At 40.7% G+C, this 16,942-nt stretch overlaps 1 protein-coding gene across 1 annotated transcript; it reads left to right on the top strand.

Moving 5' to 3' along the window:
• The first annotated feature begins 12,973 nt into the window (after positions 1-12,973).
• LOC131255134 (major strawberry allergen Fra a 1.07-like) lies at positions 12,974-13,507 on the top strand. Its single transcript, XM_058255830.1, has 2 exons — positions 12,974-13,091; positions 13,206-13,507. The coding sequence occupies exons 1-2, from the start codon at positions 12,974-12,976 to the stop codon at positions 13,505-13,507; spliced, it is 420 nt and encodes a 139-aa protein (XP_058111813.1).
• The last annotated feature ends 3,435 nt before the right edge of the window (positions 13,508-16,942 follow it).

A 16,942-nucleotide genomic window follows, 5' to 3' on the forward strand; every position in this document is an offset into this window, starting at 1 on the left:
CCATATGAAGTGAAGAGAGTCTTAAAAGAGGTTATGTTTTGTACATACCATCCAATCCATTTAGAAGATATGCCCCACCAGGATAATGCAGCATTTTAAAAAAAAATCACTTCAAAACTCAGGTAGGCTATACTGATTTTAGAGCGTTTGGGTAATGTATTTACACGATGTGCCCTACCTGTGCCTTAAATTGGGCTTATTTGAGAATAGTGGTGGCCGGGCTAGGCCCGTAGCCTAGCCCAATTCCAGCCCATTGCCACCCTTAAGACGGATTGGTTGGTTTGAAAAGGTCAATATACCGTGTCTTGATCTATAGTAGACCGATGTAGTTACAGTTGGGGTGTGAATGGGCTGGGTTGGGCTAGTTCCTGTCTTGTGAAACTATGAAAGCCCAATCCATAATATAATTACCAGAGTACAGCCCCTGACTAGCCAACTAGATAAGCATCTACATGGGGCCTAATAGGATATAATATCTAGATCTGGCCATCCTATATCACATGATCGGCCAAAGAAAACGGGCCCAATCACAACCCCACCCATCCACTTTTCTGACCCATTAAGTGTGACCCATCATGCATAATATAGGACTAGAGCTGTACGGGAACTCAGTTAATTAACTTGCTCGACTTGACTAAAAAAAGCTTGACTTGACTTGTCTCGAAATTGGGTTCAACCAAAGTTGAGCTGATTTTTTTAGCTCAAAAAAAATTCGAGCCGAGTCGGAGCTTGACTTGACATGGCTCGGAACTTGACTTGAACTTGACTCGGTTCGAATCGATTCCACTCAGATCATCATGCAATGCACCAACACGCCCCACCTGTGTGAGATGCGGCAATGTCCCAAGTGGTGCTCTATGTGATATTGCCACCCCAAAGTCTAGTCTGGTCCACTCATCGGTCGATCCATGCATGAACCATTGAACATGGGCCGTGGATGATTTTCATTCCATCCACTCATGTTCGGCCCACCTCATGATTTTCACATCAAAGCATCCACACCTCTACACATGTTCACCTTTGAAAGGTGTTTATTATATTGGTGTGGACCCATATCAAGCCCATTCATCATCATTATAATAAACTTGGGCCATGAAAGGATAGTAACTAGGCCCAAGTTTAGCAGAAGGTCCGTCACAAGACCCACTCACACAGCCCACAAGCCCAAAATAATAATCCAGACCGACCATGGTGAGCTGTGCCAACACGCCTGATGGACCAGCTTGCCCCATCCCCAGTCATAGTTGCTAAGGGCACGTTTGGATTGTAAGTTGCTTAAGATAAGTTACTTATATCACAAGAAACTTATCTTAGTTTTTACTCATTAAGAAGATAAGTATGTTTGGTAAACAAACTACTTATCAGCTTCTCCTCTCTCTCTTTAATCTCTCCTATGCCTCTCTTCATCAACTTATGAAAAGTAGAAAGCTAAAAAAATTAAGTATAGTGATTAAGTACTTTTAAGTTTTTTTAAAAAAATATATATATATTATAACTAATTATAAACCAAACTTATATGAAATGAGTTACTTATCTACTGCTGTAAGTAGAAAAAGTATTTTATTTTGTGGTATCCAAACAGGCCTTAAAATGGTACAAACAAAGTAAGGTCCAAGGGAAAGCAGATTGCTTGGTGTGCAATGGTGAGTTGATGTCCCTGGGTTCTATGGGCCCACCATGATGTATGTATTATACCCACACTATCCATCCATTTTGCGAGATAATTTTAGGGAATGGGCCAAAAATATGAGGCGGATCAAAATCTCAAGTGGAGCACGCCACAAAGCAATCTACTCCCAAGTTTTTTTTATTGGGCTTGGCCATTGATATGGGCCTGTGGTTGAGCCTGGGATAGATTACATTTCCAAGGTCACTCCATACCAAACATGTGGTCTCTGTTATGGACTTTTCACACTAGGGAGTCCGTTCCTTGAACAAACATTGAATTCGGTATAACCGTTGATTACATTTCCAAGGTCACTCCATACCAAACATTTTACTAATCAATCATAATACTCATGAATACAGTATACAATGTCCAGAGTATAGGCATTTTACAGTATTACATCGCAATACAATACTATACGCGAATCCAAACACGCCCTTAAGGCCAAGTGACAAATGGATTGGGTTCGAGCCTAGGTTTTACGATTTTTTTTTCCTACCCGGAATGAGCCTGGGACAAGCCCAGCCCACTTATTACCTAAATAGGTGGGTTTCAATTTGAGATTGAAATCTTCCTAGCTGAATGGCCCATCATGACCTATCAACAACGCTAACTTCCAATTAAAAAATGCCTAGGGTTTGGTCCCACCGAGAAGGGGACAGGCGGAGAAGAAGTCGGGCTCCGTCAATGGGAGATCTATGGCACCGGTATGCTAGTATTTGCAGACAGAGAATAGGCCGCTCGCCGACCCGAAGAACGCAATATCTTGAGAACAAATCTTGCCCGACAGTGGCGTCAAGCGGTACACACAATCTCTTCGTCGGGAACCTTCCGTTCTCGTGCTCCATTGTAGATTTATTCTAGATATTTTAGAAATATGGTAGGGTTGTTGACGCCTTCATCCATACATTTTCGGGGACGACCAGATCCCGCGGATTCGCGTTTGTGCGATTCCAATATGAGGATGACGCTAGGGCAGTCATCGGCGTTCTTCATGGTAGAAGAATAGAAGGCAGGGTTGTGACAGTCTAGACAGCTCACTCAGATCGGCAAAAGCCTAAGGCTGTTGCCGGTCCAGGGGAAAATAGAAGACCCTCCTCCCCTTCTGTGAAACATGGGGCGCGATCTAACCCTACCCTGCAAAACAGTCGATCAACTCCTCCCAATCCATCTATTCCATCTCCCCCCGCGAATGCCGAGTATATTCAGGCTGACCCTCTCCTGGTTAGTAGAAAGCTGGAAGAACTGCGCAAGGGTTTGATCGGCAGAGCATATCATCCTTCTTCATCCATTCTCTGGCTATGGGACAGGATTAGAGCATCCAGGTTGAGAGCCTCGGCGGTGGACATCTCTCGCATCTCCATGGGTTCCTTCCTCCTCATTTTCAAATCTACCTGTGAACTGGAAGATTTTGCTTCAGATCAAGATTTACACAGAACCATGGGCCTTTCAGAAGTGTTACCTTGGTCACCAGATGCTACCCCGACTTTTGACAACCATTGGATCTGATTCTTTGGAATTCCTCCCCATGCCTGGGATGAACAGGTCTTTCGTGCCCTGGGTAGCAGATATGGAATATGTTTCAGATTGATAACAATAGCTTGTTTGGCATCTTTCAGGCATTTTCCCGTGTCAAAGTCCTTTTGAGACATGGTGGCATCCAAAGTTAGTCACAGAATCTGATGGTAGATGGGAAGTTGTTCAACGTTGTAATGGAATTGGAATCTTTCAGAATTCAGCCCCCTCCCAGTTTGGGCAAGGAACCCCATACAAATGTAGAGAGCACAAAGAATTGGGTGGAACGTATATTTGTACTAGATGGTAACATGGGACAAGAAGGCCTGCCCCCTGTTTGTAGAAATTCCCGTGATAATGTGCTGGCCTTGACTTTCGAGGAACACATCCCCTCTGTTTGTAGAAACTCCCTGGAGAACATCTTATGTCTTTCTTTAAAGGAACAAATGGGGACCGTCCTACCCTTGTCATACCAAATGCCATAGCTTGTGGACACCAAGAGCTGTTGTGATTCGGTAGCAATTGGTCGGGATACATCCAATATTCTACCTCGTGAAAATTTAGATTTAGCCCCTATAACTGACCCTGTAGGGGTGAATGCTGATGTTGTGGGGAGCTCCCCATCAACAGAGTATACGAAGGAAGATTCAGGTGTGCCAGTCGATATTAATACCTTGGATGCAGATAAGGTGATGCAAGTCCGGGAAGATGTTAATAGCGATGCAGATCAGCCCCGGCAACAATCTGACCCCTACTCAATGAACGTTGCTGGATCAGGTAGTGATTTAGATGGGAACAGTGATGCAGAACATCCTCTTCCTCTGTCTGATTCTTACCCAATGAACGCAGCTGGATCACCTATAAAACATTGTCTAGGTTCTCCCATTAACACTGATTACTCCCCAACATCTATCCACCCTATCGGGTGTATCAACCCTGACTAGAAGGAGAAGAGAAAAGCAAGATCAGTTGGATGTTCGCCTTTATCTCCAAGGAATGACAGTGATTCAGAATTAGTAGGACAAATCTGAAAATTAGTGTCATTTGCTCCTTGGCCTGGCGTGCCTGACCCTGGGCAGAATCCCATGGAGGCAGGCTCCCACCTTGGCGAGATCCATCTTATGGTGGACCTGTCCCCTTTTATAGTCCCCATTCAACTTTCAGACAGACTTGTGAAGCTTGTGACCCCTCATGTTGCTTGTGACTCCTCGAGCACAATGTTAGCCGATTAGATCCAGGATACAGGGCAGGTTGCGGCTCTCTCTTCATCTCTGACTGTTGTAGGGGAGGAAATGGTTGTCGAGGTCTGCCCAAGGCATATAGAGACGGAGAGATCATTATCTATTCAGAGAGCAACGGACCGAAGAGCTAAAAGAGGCACAACCAAGACCACTACACGATCTAAAGGCCTCCCAATCAGGACTCCTTGTCCTGCTGAATAGCGAGGTAGACTCAGAAGGCTGCAGTGACGAGCTGTTTACTTAGGATGTATCACTGATGAATAGCATTCTTGTGTGGAATTCTCGCGAAATAGGAAATGCCCCTACCATCAGGACAGCAAGGCAGTTAATCGCACTATATAAGCCGCTTGTCGTCACTATCCTTGAGCCGATAATTAGGGAGGAGAGAAGAGTGGCAACTGGTTTAAGACTAGGCTTCCACTCTTCCTTATCAAACGGAAAAGATGGAGGTAAAATTTTAGATTTTTTACAACTCCTCTTCTAGTGTTACTCTTCATTCGATGTCTAACTAAGTTTTATCCATTAGCATAACTCTGCAGTTTTTGCAGGCCCCCATTACATTTTCAGTGTTGTATGCTAAGTGTTCAAGAATACTTAGGCGAATTCTATAGAACGAGCTTATCTCCATCAGCAACTCCATTACAGGTCCTTGGGCAGTGGCTGGGGATTTCAATGCAGTGGCCAACTCCACAGAAAGGTTCGGGACGAGAAAACAGTCAAATCCAGGGGACAATGAATTTGCGAATGCGATTAACGATGCGGGGCTGATGGATGTTGGTTTCTCTGGCAACAGGCTCACCTAGAGTAATAACCAAGATGGTAATTCTCGGATTTGGGATAGGATGGACAGATCTCTGTGTAATGACGAATGGATCAGGTGCTTTCCTAGGTTCCATGTGGTGTATCTTCCCTGAGTTAATTCCGATCATGCTCCATTGTTGCTTAACTTCCCTGCCTCAACAAAAGGGCTTGCTAGGCCGTTCAGATTTCAACGCATGTGGTTCCTCTATGAGGGTTTCTTGCAGATAATCAAGGATGCATGGATAGGGGAATTCCAAGGATCGCCTATGGTAAATCTGCTGCTGAAACTTAGAAAGATAAAGCTCATTGTCAAGGCATGGAACAGATCGATTTTTGGTGATATTTTCACCAAAAGGAAGCAGGCAGAATTAGCATTTGAGCAAGCTAAAGCCAGCACGCAGTCCTTTGCAAATTATGTCACATCGGCAACTTTGTTAGAGTAAAGAATCGGCTAACGCAGTGGGAGCTAGTGGAAGAAACTTTTTAGAAGCAGAAGGCCAGAAATAACTGGTTGGTCGAGGGCGACAAGAACACGAAATTTTTACATCTGGCTGCAATGAATCGGGTTAGAAAAGCTGAAATTCGTGAAATTTGTGTACAGACGAGTTCTATGATATCAGATCCTGACGAAATCAAAGCGAAAGCTATCCTTTTCTTCTCTCGACTTCTATCAGCTGAGCCTTTCCAGACCTCGAATATGGTGAAAAATCTCATCCCCCACCTCCTGTTAGATAATGATAACCTGTACCTATTGCGCCCTTCTTCTCTTGAGGAAGTAAGATAGGCAGTCTTCTCCGTTCCGCCTGATGCCGCTCCTGGCCCTGACAGTTTCAGGGGAGCTTTTTTCACCGGCTATTGGGATATTATGGGGCCAGACTTACACAGAGTTGCCATTTTCATGTTCAATGGGGGTGAAATTCCTAAAGCCTTTACCTCAAACCTGATATGCCTCATCCCCAAGTCTACAACCTCTACATCCTTTGACCAATTCAGGCCCATCAGTCTATGTAACTGTAGCTATAAGATCTTCTCTAAGATAATTGTGGCCAGGCTTGCTACTGTCCTTCCCAAACTCATCTCCCCCGAATAGGGAGCTTTCATCCAAGGCCGGGCAATTACGGAAAATGTGGCGCTTGCCCAGGAAATTTTTAGGGAGATTAATAAAAAATTCCGTGGGGTAACATTACCATCAAGTTTGATATGGAGAAAGCATATGATCGTGTTAATTAGGATTTTCTGAAGCTTGTTTTCCTCCGACTAGGCTTTTCGTCTACCTGGGTAGCCATGGTGGAAAAATGTTAGAGCAACTACTGGTTTTCCATTCTCATTAATGGGGAGGCGCAGGGTAACTTCAAATCCTCTTGTGGGCTCAGACAAGGAGATCCTATTTCCCCCAGCCTATTCATTCTAGCCTCAGAAGTTTTTAGAGAGGGCATAAAAAATCTTTTCAGCTAGGGCCTTTGTCAGCCCTTCAAGCTAAAAGTGGGTTGTCCTCTCATATCCCATCTGCTCTATGCAGATGATACTCTGATTTTTGCAAATGGAAGCTCCTCTTCTTTATCAGCTATCAACGATTTTGTGGGCCAGTATCAGAACATTTCGGGTCAAAAGATTAATCGGTCCAAGAGTTTCTTTTTCTTCTCTTCCAAACTGACCAATGGACGAGTCCGATCCACGAGCAGAAGTTGCACATGTCCAAAGTGAGTCCGGGTGCATCTTATTTGGGTGTTCCTATCCTCAGCGGGTGGCGCTGCAGAGCTGTGTTCAAATCTCTTTTAGATAAAATTGCAGCCAGAATTGATGGGTGGAAGGCTAGGATTCTTTCACAGGCAGGTCGTGCCACCCTCATCAAGCATGTCCTGGGAGGTATCCCTTTGCATATGATGGCTGCCACGGTCATCCCATCGTAGAATTTGGGGGATATGGAAAAATGTTTCACCAATTTTTTCTGGGGATGGGCGAACGGCAAAAGGAAGCTGCACTGGATCAAATGGAAGAAGATTGCGGCTACTACCTTGGAAGGCGGGCTGGGTATCAGAAGGTTAGATGAAATGATGGAGGCATTGCGTCTAAGAATGACTTGGAATTTAGCCTACGACAGTACAAACAGTCTGTGGACGATCTTCACACTACAAGAAATTTCACTTTTACCTACGAAACATTTCGTAGGTAAATGATATTATTTCGTAGGCAAAGAGTTTTACCTACGAAATATTTCGTCAGTAAATTCGTTGGTAAAAAGCCGTGGCTAAAGACTTTTACCAACGAAAAAATGTCATCGTCGGTAATGGTAAGACTTTTACCAACGAAATTAAAAACGTTGTTGAGAAAGTGTTAAGACTTTTACCTACGAACGTTTTCGTAGCTAAAAACTTTGTTAAAACTTTTACCTGCAAACATTTTTCGTTGTTAAAAACTTTGTTAAAACTTTTACCTACAAACATTTTCCGTAGCTAAAAACTTTTTTAAAACTTTTACCTATGAATTGTTTCGTAGGTACAAACGGTGCTTAGACTTTTACCTACGAACATTTTCGTAGCTACAAACTTTATAAAAACGTTTCCCTACGACATGTTTCGTAGGTACAAACTGTATTAACACCTTCACCTACGAATGTTTCCGTAGCTATAAACTTTGTTAAAACTTTTATTCGTAGGTGCAAATGGTGTTAAGACTTTTACCTACGAACGTTTTCGTAGCTACAAACTTTGTTAAGGCTTTTCCCTACGACATGTTTCGCAGGTACAAACTGTGTTAAAACGTTTACCTACGAACGTTTTCGTAGCTAATAAATACAAATTAAACAGCTTTTTTCTAAAAAGAAACAGAGATCCCACATGAGGAAAAAAGAAAAAGAAAGCAAATCGAACCCCAAAAAGAATTAGAGAAAAAGAAAAAGAAACCTGCACATATATGGTGTTTGGATGAGCAGTAGCTTTGAGAAGATAATCAGTACCCCAATGAATAGCTTCCTACAACGAATATCATCATACAGAAAAGTTATGCACAAAATTGAAGAACTAAAAATATAGAAAAAGATAAGGATGCGATGTCATAAAAAAGAGGGAGACAATACTTCAAGAGCACATGCATATCTTCTCAATTATAAACTCTGAAAAACTAAGCAAAATCTGCATTATCTAAAAACCAAATAAACATCCAACAATTCATGGGCTGAAGTGAATGCTTCCCCATACTTTTGTTCAAATATTAATCTTTCCCACTCTTTCTTTAGATCCATAGGTGCCTCAAACCTATTAGACAGTCATGGCCTGAACAAAATCAGCAATACATAGTCTCCAAAACAGATAGTATTCAATTATCAACTTTCTTTCAGAAAGTTTTAAATCTCAAGTTTGTAACCACTACAGGAAAAGGGGGCATTAGCCTCGGTTCAAAACTGTGGCTAAAAAGGTTAAAAACTGAGGCTAAAGCCTTTAGCCTTAGCTTTGCCTCAGTTATCCAAACCAAGGTTGAAACCCCCGTGGCTAAAGGCTTTAGCGTCAGTTTTAGCAACCGAGGCTAAAATGACTTTTATAGCCTCGGTTCTTCAAGTGAGGCTAAAAGAACCTTTTTAGCTTCAGTTTTCTCAAAATGATGCTAAATCTAAATTTTAGCCTCAGTTGCCTCCAATTGAAGCTAAATATATTTTTAACCTCGGTTCTCAACAACCGAGGCTAAAGCCTTTAACCACGGGAGTTGAAGTCTCAATTTAGGTAATTGAGGCAAAACTAAGACTAAAGATAGATTTAGCCTTTGTTGGCATCAAGTGAGGTTAAATTCAATTTTTAACCTCATTTATCAATAATCGAGGCTAAATCTAGTTTCTATCAACAAAAGCTAACAATATTATAATCAACCAATCATTGAACCTGTGCATGTTTCACCCATTTAACATCCATCAAGACAACAATCAGCACAATACCAACAAAACAATTAATGGTCTATTGAAAGTTTTCAAAACAAACAAACTGCCACATAGCCTTCCACATGAACTGTTTCAGTAAGGTCCCCTTCCACGTGACAATTTTCTCTCGGATTGGATCAATCGGTGGGTTTGTTACCTGAGCAAACATCCGCTTGAAATACTCAAATGTAAGTTTCTCTCTGTTGGACATCACAGCCAAAGGAGCATCATTTCCCATTGAGCCCAAGAGCCTCAATACCATCTTTTGCCATGGACATCAATAGCATCTCCAGGGCTTCTACAATGTATCTGAATAAGGAAACCCGATGATTTATTTCATTTTTTCAAACATGAGCAAGAAAACAGCATAGAAAAGGTCTGAAACTACTTACCCAAAAGGCTTTAATGGAGCCAACAATCCATGAATTCTCATGCTTTCCATGTTATTATCATCATGTCGATATACCTAAAGTATAAATAAAAATGGCAGTAATGATCATGCTCAGAACTTCTTAAAATCAGAATACAAATAGACAAACTACCTGAACAATCAAATCCTTGAGAAGCTTCGACTTATGAGGTTTTCTTGACTAATTGAATGAGAGCAAATCAACTTGTGCCTGCAGCATATAGAAAAAATCATCACAATTTCTAAGTTGGCATTATACTATTCCTCCCACTCTCATCTGTCCATTTCCACAAGCTTGAAAATACAACCACGACTGTATTTGTATTCCAAGTTTTCTGAATTATGAACTACATCTAGGATGCTTTAATTCAATCAGCCATATGTTGATGATTACATGAAAAACCAAAAAGACCCTGCTCGAGTCTTTTATGGCCCAAGGATAATAACACTACTGATAACCCAAGGATCTAAACTGTATTTCAGCCCTTGATTTAAAACTAATCTCAGTCATTTATACTACCTATTCTAGAATTCCTAATGAAAGGAACAATAAGCCTTGCAGAAGTCCCTAACTAAGACATACATGGCGGCCCACAAGTGGACCAAGAAAGGATTGAAAAATTGTCCCTTATTGGCTGATATAGGCATTAATAGATGAAACCTTCCTGCCCAGCAACACGATACGAGCTTGTGTCAGTCCTGATACGCTCCTACATATCACCTATTAGAGGCTACTGTTCAATTATTTTCACTTTTTTCTTGTGAGTTTCATGTAGTTTCTTCTTTTCAAGCATATAGGAAGGCTGTGAGAGGGGTTCGTGAGAGGGGAGATCGAGAGAGAGAAAAGAGGGGTTCGTGAGAGGGGAGATCGAGAGAGAGAAAGGGAGAGAGAGAGAGAGAGAGAGAGAGAGAGAGAGAGAGAGAGAGAGAGAGAGAGAGAGAGATGGACGCGGAATGGGTTTGGAGTAGAGGGAAATGAGAGGTTTCGTGAGATGGACGCGGAATGGGTTTGGCGTGGAGGGAGATGAAAGATTTCGTGCAAGGGGGGAAAAGAAAAAGGGCTGTACGGTAAGAGTTTTCGCATTTTTACCCACTACGGTCTCTCTACGGTTTTAATTCGTAGCTAAAAGACATGGACCGTAGCAGTTTAATGCACATCCTGCATATAGTTTTGACGGTCATGGACAAACGACCCTTTCAAGGGCAGCTTTGTGGGATCCATCATGATACATTTCATATATCCACTCCATCCATTAATTTTTTAATTTTTTTTTAATAAAGATTGACCCTTAAATATAGGAAATTCGAAGGTCAACTTGAACCACACCATTGATCAATGGTAGGTATTTAATCTCCACTATTTCCTACTGTGTGGTCCACTTGAGCCTTCGAACTACTTCCTTTTCTAGGCTCTTGCCCAAAAATGCTCTTTCAAAGTGAATAGACGTATTAGATGGAGCACACATATTTTAATGTGTATCATATACTCCCTTATGGGGCCATGTTAGGTTGTAGGTATGAGTGGAGCTGTTATCTTTTAGCTACGGTTCGATTATTTTTAACTACGGATTTAACCCGTTGTAATATAGCTACGGTCTATATCCGTAGCTAAAAGATATCATAGTCCGTAGCCTTTGAACTTTTTTTGGTAGTGTCCTTGATGGCTGTACATTAACAAAACAAACACATTTTTTTAATTGAAGTATAATGCTGTTTTTGAACTTGTTTATAAAGGCATACGAAGCATATAAAATAAAATAAAATTATGTTAGTTACCATTAGTGAAGTTGGACTGTCTGATCGTGCCAACCCCACCATCACCTTCTAGGACAACAATACTTGATATGATTTCAGGCATAAGCTTGGGCATGAGGTTATGGGAGTCCTTCACCATAGCCTTCCAGAGTCTCGATGGTGAGATTGGAGAAAAGATTTCATGACCCACCGTACCAGAGACCATGATTTCAATACTATTAATGAGTATAAATGTCTATGGCTGTGGTTTTTGAGGAAGTAGGCTTGAGCTTGTGAAAATTAGATGAGAAGATGCATGAAGATTTATACATGCTGATGGTAGAAAAGGAGGTGGGGGAAATGAGTTCTCTATCATAGGATTTAGCTCCATTGAATACATTGAAAATTCTCATATATACCATTCTTTGGCATTGTATGTTGGTTGAGACAAAATCCCTTAGTTTGTATTGTAATGAGGGATTATTGGGCATTGATATGAGCGCACAAATTAACATGTGCAATAAAGCTCGTGTACATGCCACACAAGTGCTAGCATGGCACTTACATGTGAGATCTAATCCATCCATCAGGTTTGTCTCGGAGTCCAGTTGGTTGGACTTCTTTTCAGAAATAGAAAAGAAGAAAAGGGGTGGCCAGCTCACGTGGGCCTTAATGTGAAATCCACCTCAACCATCCAATATGTAATCCCATGGTAGGCCCAGCACCCAACAATAAGCCCCATAAGTAATTCCAATGGATCAAATGATTGGAAATAGTGTAAAAGGCAAAGCTCATCTTCTAAATCAGGCCCATCCATGCATGATTTAGGTGGGCCATACCAAGGTAAACAATTTGGTGGGCGATATATGGTTGTCCTATACACATCAAGTAATCCACCTAGATCAGTGGTGAATTTTACATGAACATATTGGTGGGCCTACTCAAGCAGCCAACTCATTTGATGGCACGCGTAAAAGCAACCAACCGTTAAAAAAATGTGACCTTTTCGTAAGATTATCTAAAAGTTAGAACATTTGAGACCTTTGCAAAGGTTACAGGCTTGAAATGAAGCTGATGTACACGCGACACGTGCCTGCAGGGCACGATAGGTCCGGGATCCAGTCCGTCCATCAGAAAAACACCACTATTTTGATGCCCCCAAAGACTCCAGTTGATCCACCGGTTTCCAATATTGTAGCACACGTGTGATTGGACCAGATTTTACTTTTGGGAAAACGTGTAAGAGTGCAGAAAAACCTGATGGAAGGATTGATCTCACAAGTATATGCCATGCTGGCACGTATGTAACATGTACATGATCTTATTCCACACGTGTGTGCACTCATCAAAGCTCAATATCCTCTCACTAGAATACAAAGCGAGGGATCTCTGCAGTTTTCGTTATCATTTGTCTCGAACCTACATACAACACCTAAGATTGGAATATAAGAGTGTTTTCAATGTATTCGATGGAGCTAAATCCTATGAAAGACAACTCACTTCTCCCACTCCTCTTCTACCATCAGTATCTATAAATCTTCATGCATTTTCTCATCTTTTCACAACCTCAACCCCACCCACTTACTCAAAAACCACAACCATAGACGTTTATATCCATTAATAGTATTGAAATCATGGTTGCTGGAACGGTGGGTCACGAAATCTTGTCTCCAATCTCACCATCGAGACTCTGGAAGGCAATGGTGAAGGACTCCCACAACCTCATGCCCAAGCTCATGCCTGAAATCATATCAAGCATTGTTATTCTCGAAGGTGATGGTGGGGTTGGCACGATCAGACAGTCCAACTTCACTGATGGTAACTAACATAATTTCTTTTTCTTTTTTAATACTTAATATGCTTTTAAATAAGTTTGATAACAGCATTATACTTCAATTACAAAAAAAATGTGTTTGTTTTGTTAATGTGCAGCCATCAAGGACTTCAGCTACTGGAAGGACCACATAGATGAGATCGATGACAATAACCGTTTATTCAAGTACTCGGTTATTGAAGGTGGCCTACTTGGGAAGAAAGTGAAATCAACTACATTTACGCTGGAGTTCAAAGACGGTGTCAATGGTGGAAGCAAATGCAAGTTTCACGGGGAGTTTGAGACGATTGAAGGTAACCTGCCGAAAGAAGATGAAACCAAGGAGATGATGGGAAACATGGCAGGAATGTTCAAGGCAGTCGAAGGATATCTCCTTGAAAATCCAAATGCATACGTATAGCTTTGGTTGATTATGAGGCTTCCACGTTTGATTTTGGTTGATTGTTGAATAAGTTCCATATCCTTTGACTGTGATTTCATGGGAATAGGAAGCTCTACAGTTTGTTTTCAGTAGTAAATGTCTTGCTATCATAATAATAATCTTTGTTCATTTATATTGTAATTGTATCGGTACATCCATATAAAACTAAAAGTGTCTTAAAGAGGTTGTCACGTTGTTGTTTTCTTTATTAGTGATTTGAGGTTGGATCCACTACAAAGCTTTTAGGTTAATCTTAACCTACGACACAATGTGTGGCATCCACTATGATGTGTGCATGAAATTCATCCATCCATCGTGTGCTTCCCTATATACTGCGAAAGAAACCATGCACTACCACCTTCAATTCAAATAGACGATTTCAATTTCCGTTTGCATAGTGCCTAGCTTTTTTCTTAGTCCCAGGTATTCTCTACCTCTCAATGGATCTAAGGAAGTCCTCACTCGGGCTTCTATGGCTGGCAAGCCCGACTCCCTATTACAATATAGATGATGATTGGACGGTTAACCAATAGATAGGGCTGTAAATGTGATGGGTTAATTTTTCATGCTTTTATAATTGGCATATTTAACTTGGGCTTGGGCTTAACTACTAGGCTGTTCTGTTGTGGTATACTAGGGATTGTGTAGTGCCTGTTAATGCCATGCTCATTTTAAAAAAATTTAAATTCTTTTACGGTGTATTCTCATTTATTATTAGTTATCAGACACCTAATTTTTTTCTTTTGATTTTCAATTAATGCTTTAAAATTATTAAAATAAGTAAATGTGTTACTTTTCCTTTTCAACATATAAACCCATACTTTTTTCGGAAAAATCATCACTAAAAGAAATAAAATACTTTGAACCTTCTAAAGATTCATCTGGACCTTCTTAAGTATTAGGATGAATTAAATTTAAAACGTTCTTACTTGTGGTCGTGGATGAAGGACAACAAGTTATATAGAGTTTTCCAAATAAGCAATTCTCACTAAAATATAAAATAATGGACTTTAAATCAGGAAGTAAATTTTGATTAAGTACCTTTAGTCCTTACTTGCTCATGTGACCCAACTGCCTATGCTAGATTATAACAGAGTTTGTCTTGACATTATCAATAATAACATCATCGATCGCAGTATCTCCAATCAAATGATATAAACTACCCATTAACTCTCATTTCGCCGTCACCATCACCATTTTAACAATCTTCAATCGACTCTTTTCACCAGAAAATTTATAGACATTTTCATCGAGATTTCTCAATGACATAAGACTCTTCAACAGGTTCGGTACTACATGCGGCACACTAGAAATTGTACATGTGATAACATTAGACATGATAATTCTAGCATCTTCAATCCCTACGGTTTTACATGTTCTATCATCACACTTGTATTGTGCCACCATCACATGACTGATATGTATAAAAGTAATTTCTATGTGGAATCATATATAACAAAGCACCTGAATTTAAGATCCACTGATGACTTAGATTCTCTCATGGAATCATTACAGATAACACTTCCCCATCTTTGGATGAATTGTCTTTCTTAACTAGATTTATTTGAGAACCCTTTAAATTTGATGCTTGATAATGCAAATCATGTTTATAATTTTCCTGGTTTTCTTTCTTGAGTTTATAATTTTTACATAAGTGGTCATTTTTTTTTTTAGCAAGTCCAACACTTATCCGTTTTGTACCATTTCGACTTGAATCTTGTCTTATCTCTCTCACCAGTACCCTTCTCTATAGATCTTCCTCTTACCATCATAACATCACCAGTAGATTCTTCATGTACTTTTTTACGTCAATCTTTAATAATCAATTGGACATGACTAACTCTATAGTGAGATTCAGACCATTGCTGCTCGATGGCTATTGGTGGCTGCTGGGGGCCGCTTTCATGATAGGTGCCCCCGTTCTATTTTACCTCTGGGGTGCCCGAATGTCCATATTTTGTATATTTTCCTCCCTTATGATATATAAAGCTGTTTTTTTTTTTTTTTTTTTTTTTTTTTTTTTTTTAAAAAAAAAGAGATTTGGACTATTGTTGAGATTTATAATCAAACCGTCTCAAGAATCTGTCATCGAATAGAGTAGGAGTGTGATCTTTTCTTCATTGACGTTAATCTTTACATTGATTATCGCCAATCTACTAATCAGGGTGTTAAACCGATTAAAGTGTTCTTATAAAGATGACTCTTCCTTTATTTTCAAGTTGTACAGTTGCCATCGGATAAATATCTTGTTTGACATCGATTTTCTTTCATATCGGTTTAGCAATTTCTCGCATAATCATTTTGCAGAGGTTTGATTGGACATGCTGAACAAAACTAAATAATCTATAGTAAGAAGAAAGCCTGCCATGACTATTTTTTTTAAATTTTTTTAAAATGAAATCTTCATTCAACGTCGAAGCAAAATTTACATGGATTTAGACATTCAGGCTAGCCCAAGAAAAAAGGACCTGTACGAAGCCTATCATGAGCTAACAGGAGAACGAAGAAGAAATGAAGGATGAACAGAGAAGGAAAAAGAAAATAGAAAATCCGAAGGCTAGGCAAACTGAGAACGCATCTCGGTCATTGGTTGCCTCAGCTAGAGATAAACCTAACAGCACCCAGGCCCACCGAATCCAGGAAAAGGAGACCCCTAACCTAGATCGGGAGCTCCCTGCGACTACGGACCAACACGGACGATTGAGACTCGTAACCTAAATAGGCCATACCATTGGCTGGTGCATTACCTTCCCTGAAGATATCGGAGAAAATAAACCTGACCCCTGAGCTTCATCCTCTCAATTCTGGCCAGCCAATAGCTCCATTTCCAACTTGGAAAAACACTTCCATTCAAAAATGATATTACAAGCTAAGAGTCTGATTCCACTACCACTTTGGTGAGACCTCCAGTAAAACAAATAAATAATCCGTCATGAATCACCCGAAATTCCACATTGATGTTTGTACTAATCTCGTAACCTTTTAAGAAAGCAAAAAAAAGAAATTCACCTTTGTCACTTCTGCAGACTCCCCCACCTCCAGACGACCCTGGATTTCCCCTAGCCGACCCGTCAACATTTAACTTAGACCAGCCTTGTATAGGCCTAACCCATTTCACGATCTTAGAGGAGGATGGAGTGGAGCGAGAAGCATCCCATCCCTAATCTGGACTAGACACGTCGCCGGACTGCCTTGGATGAAGAGGAGGCTGATCATGCAAGAGATTCAGCCACCTACTCACTTTACCAATTACTGCTAGAGCTAAAGGGGGCCCATCATCAAATCTAGCTGAGTTCTTGGACTTTCAAATTTCCCACAGGATCAGACAGGGGACCAGCATGTGCAGAGTGGATGTTGTCCCATTCGGCGGAGGGGCGTTCCACCATTGACTAATTAAATTTTCTTCTTAAATAC

This window comes from Magnolia sinica, chromosome 9, assembly GCF_029962835.1.
Source record: "Magnolia sinica isolate HGM2019 chromosome 9, MsV1, whole genome shotgun sequence".
Lineage (NCBI taxonomy): Eukaryota > Viridiplantae > Streptophyta > Magnoliopsida > Magnoliales > Magnoliaceae > Magnolia > Magnolia sinica.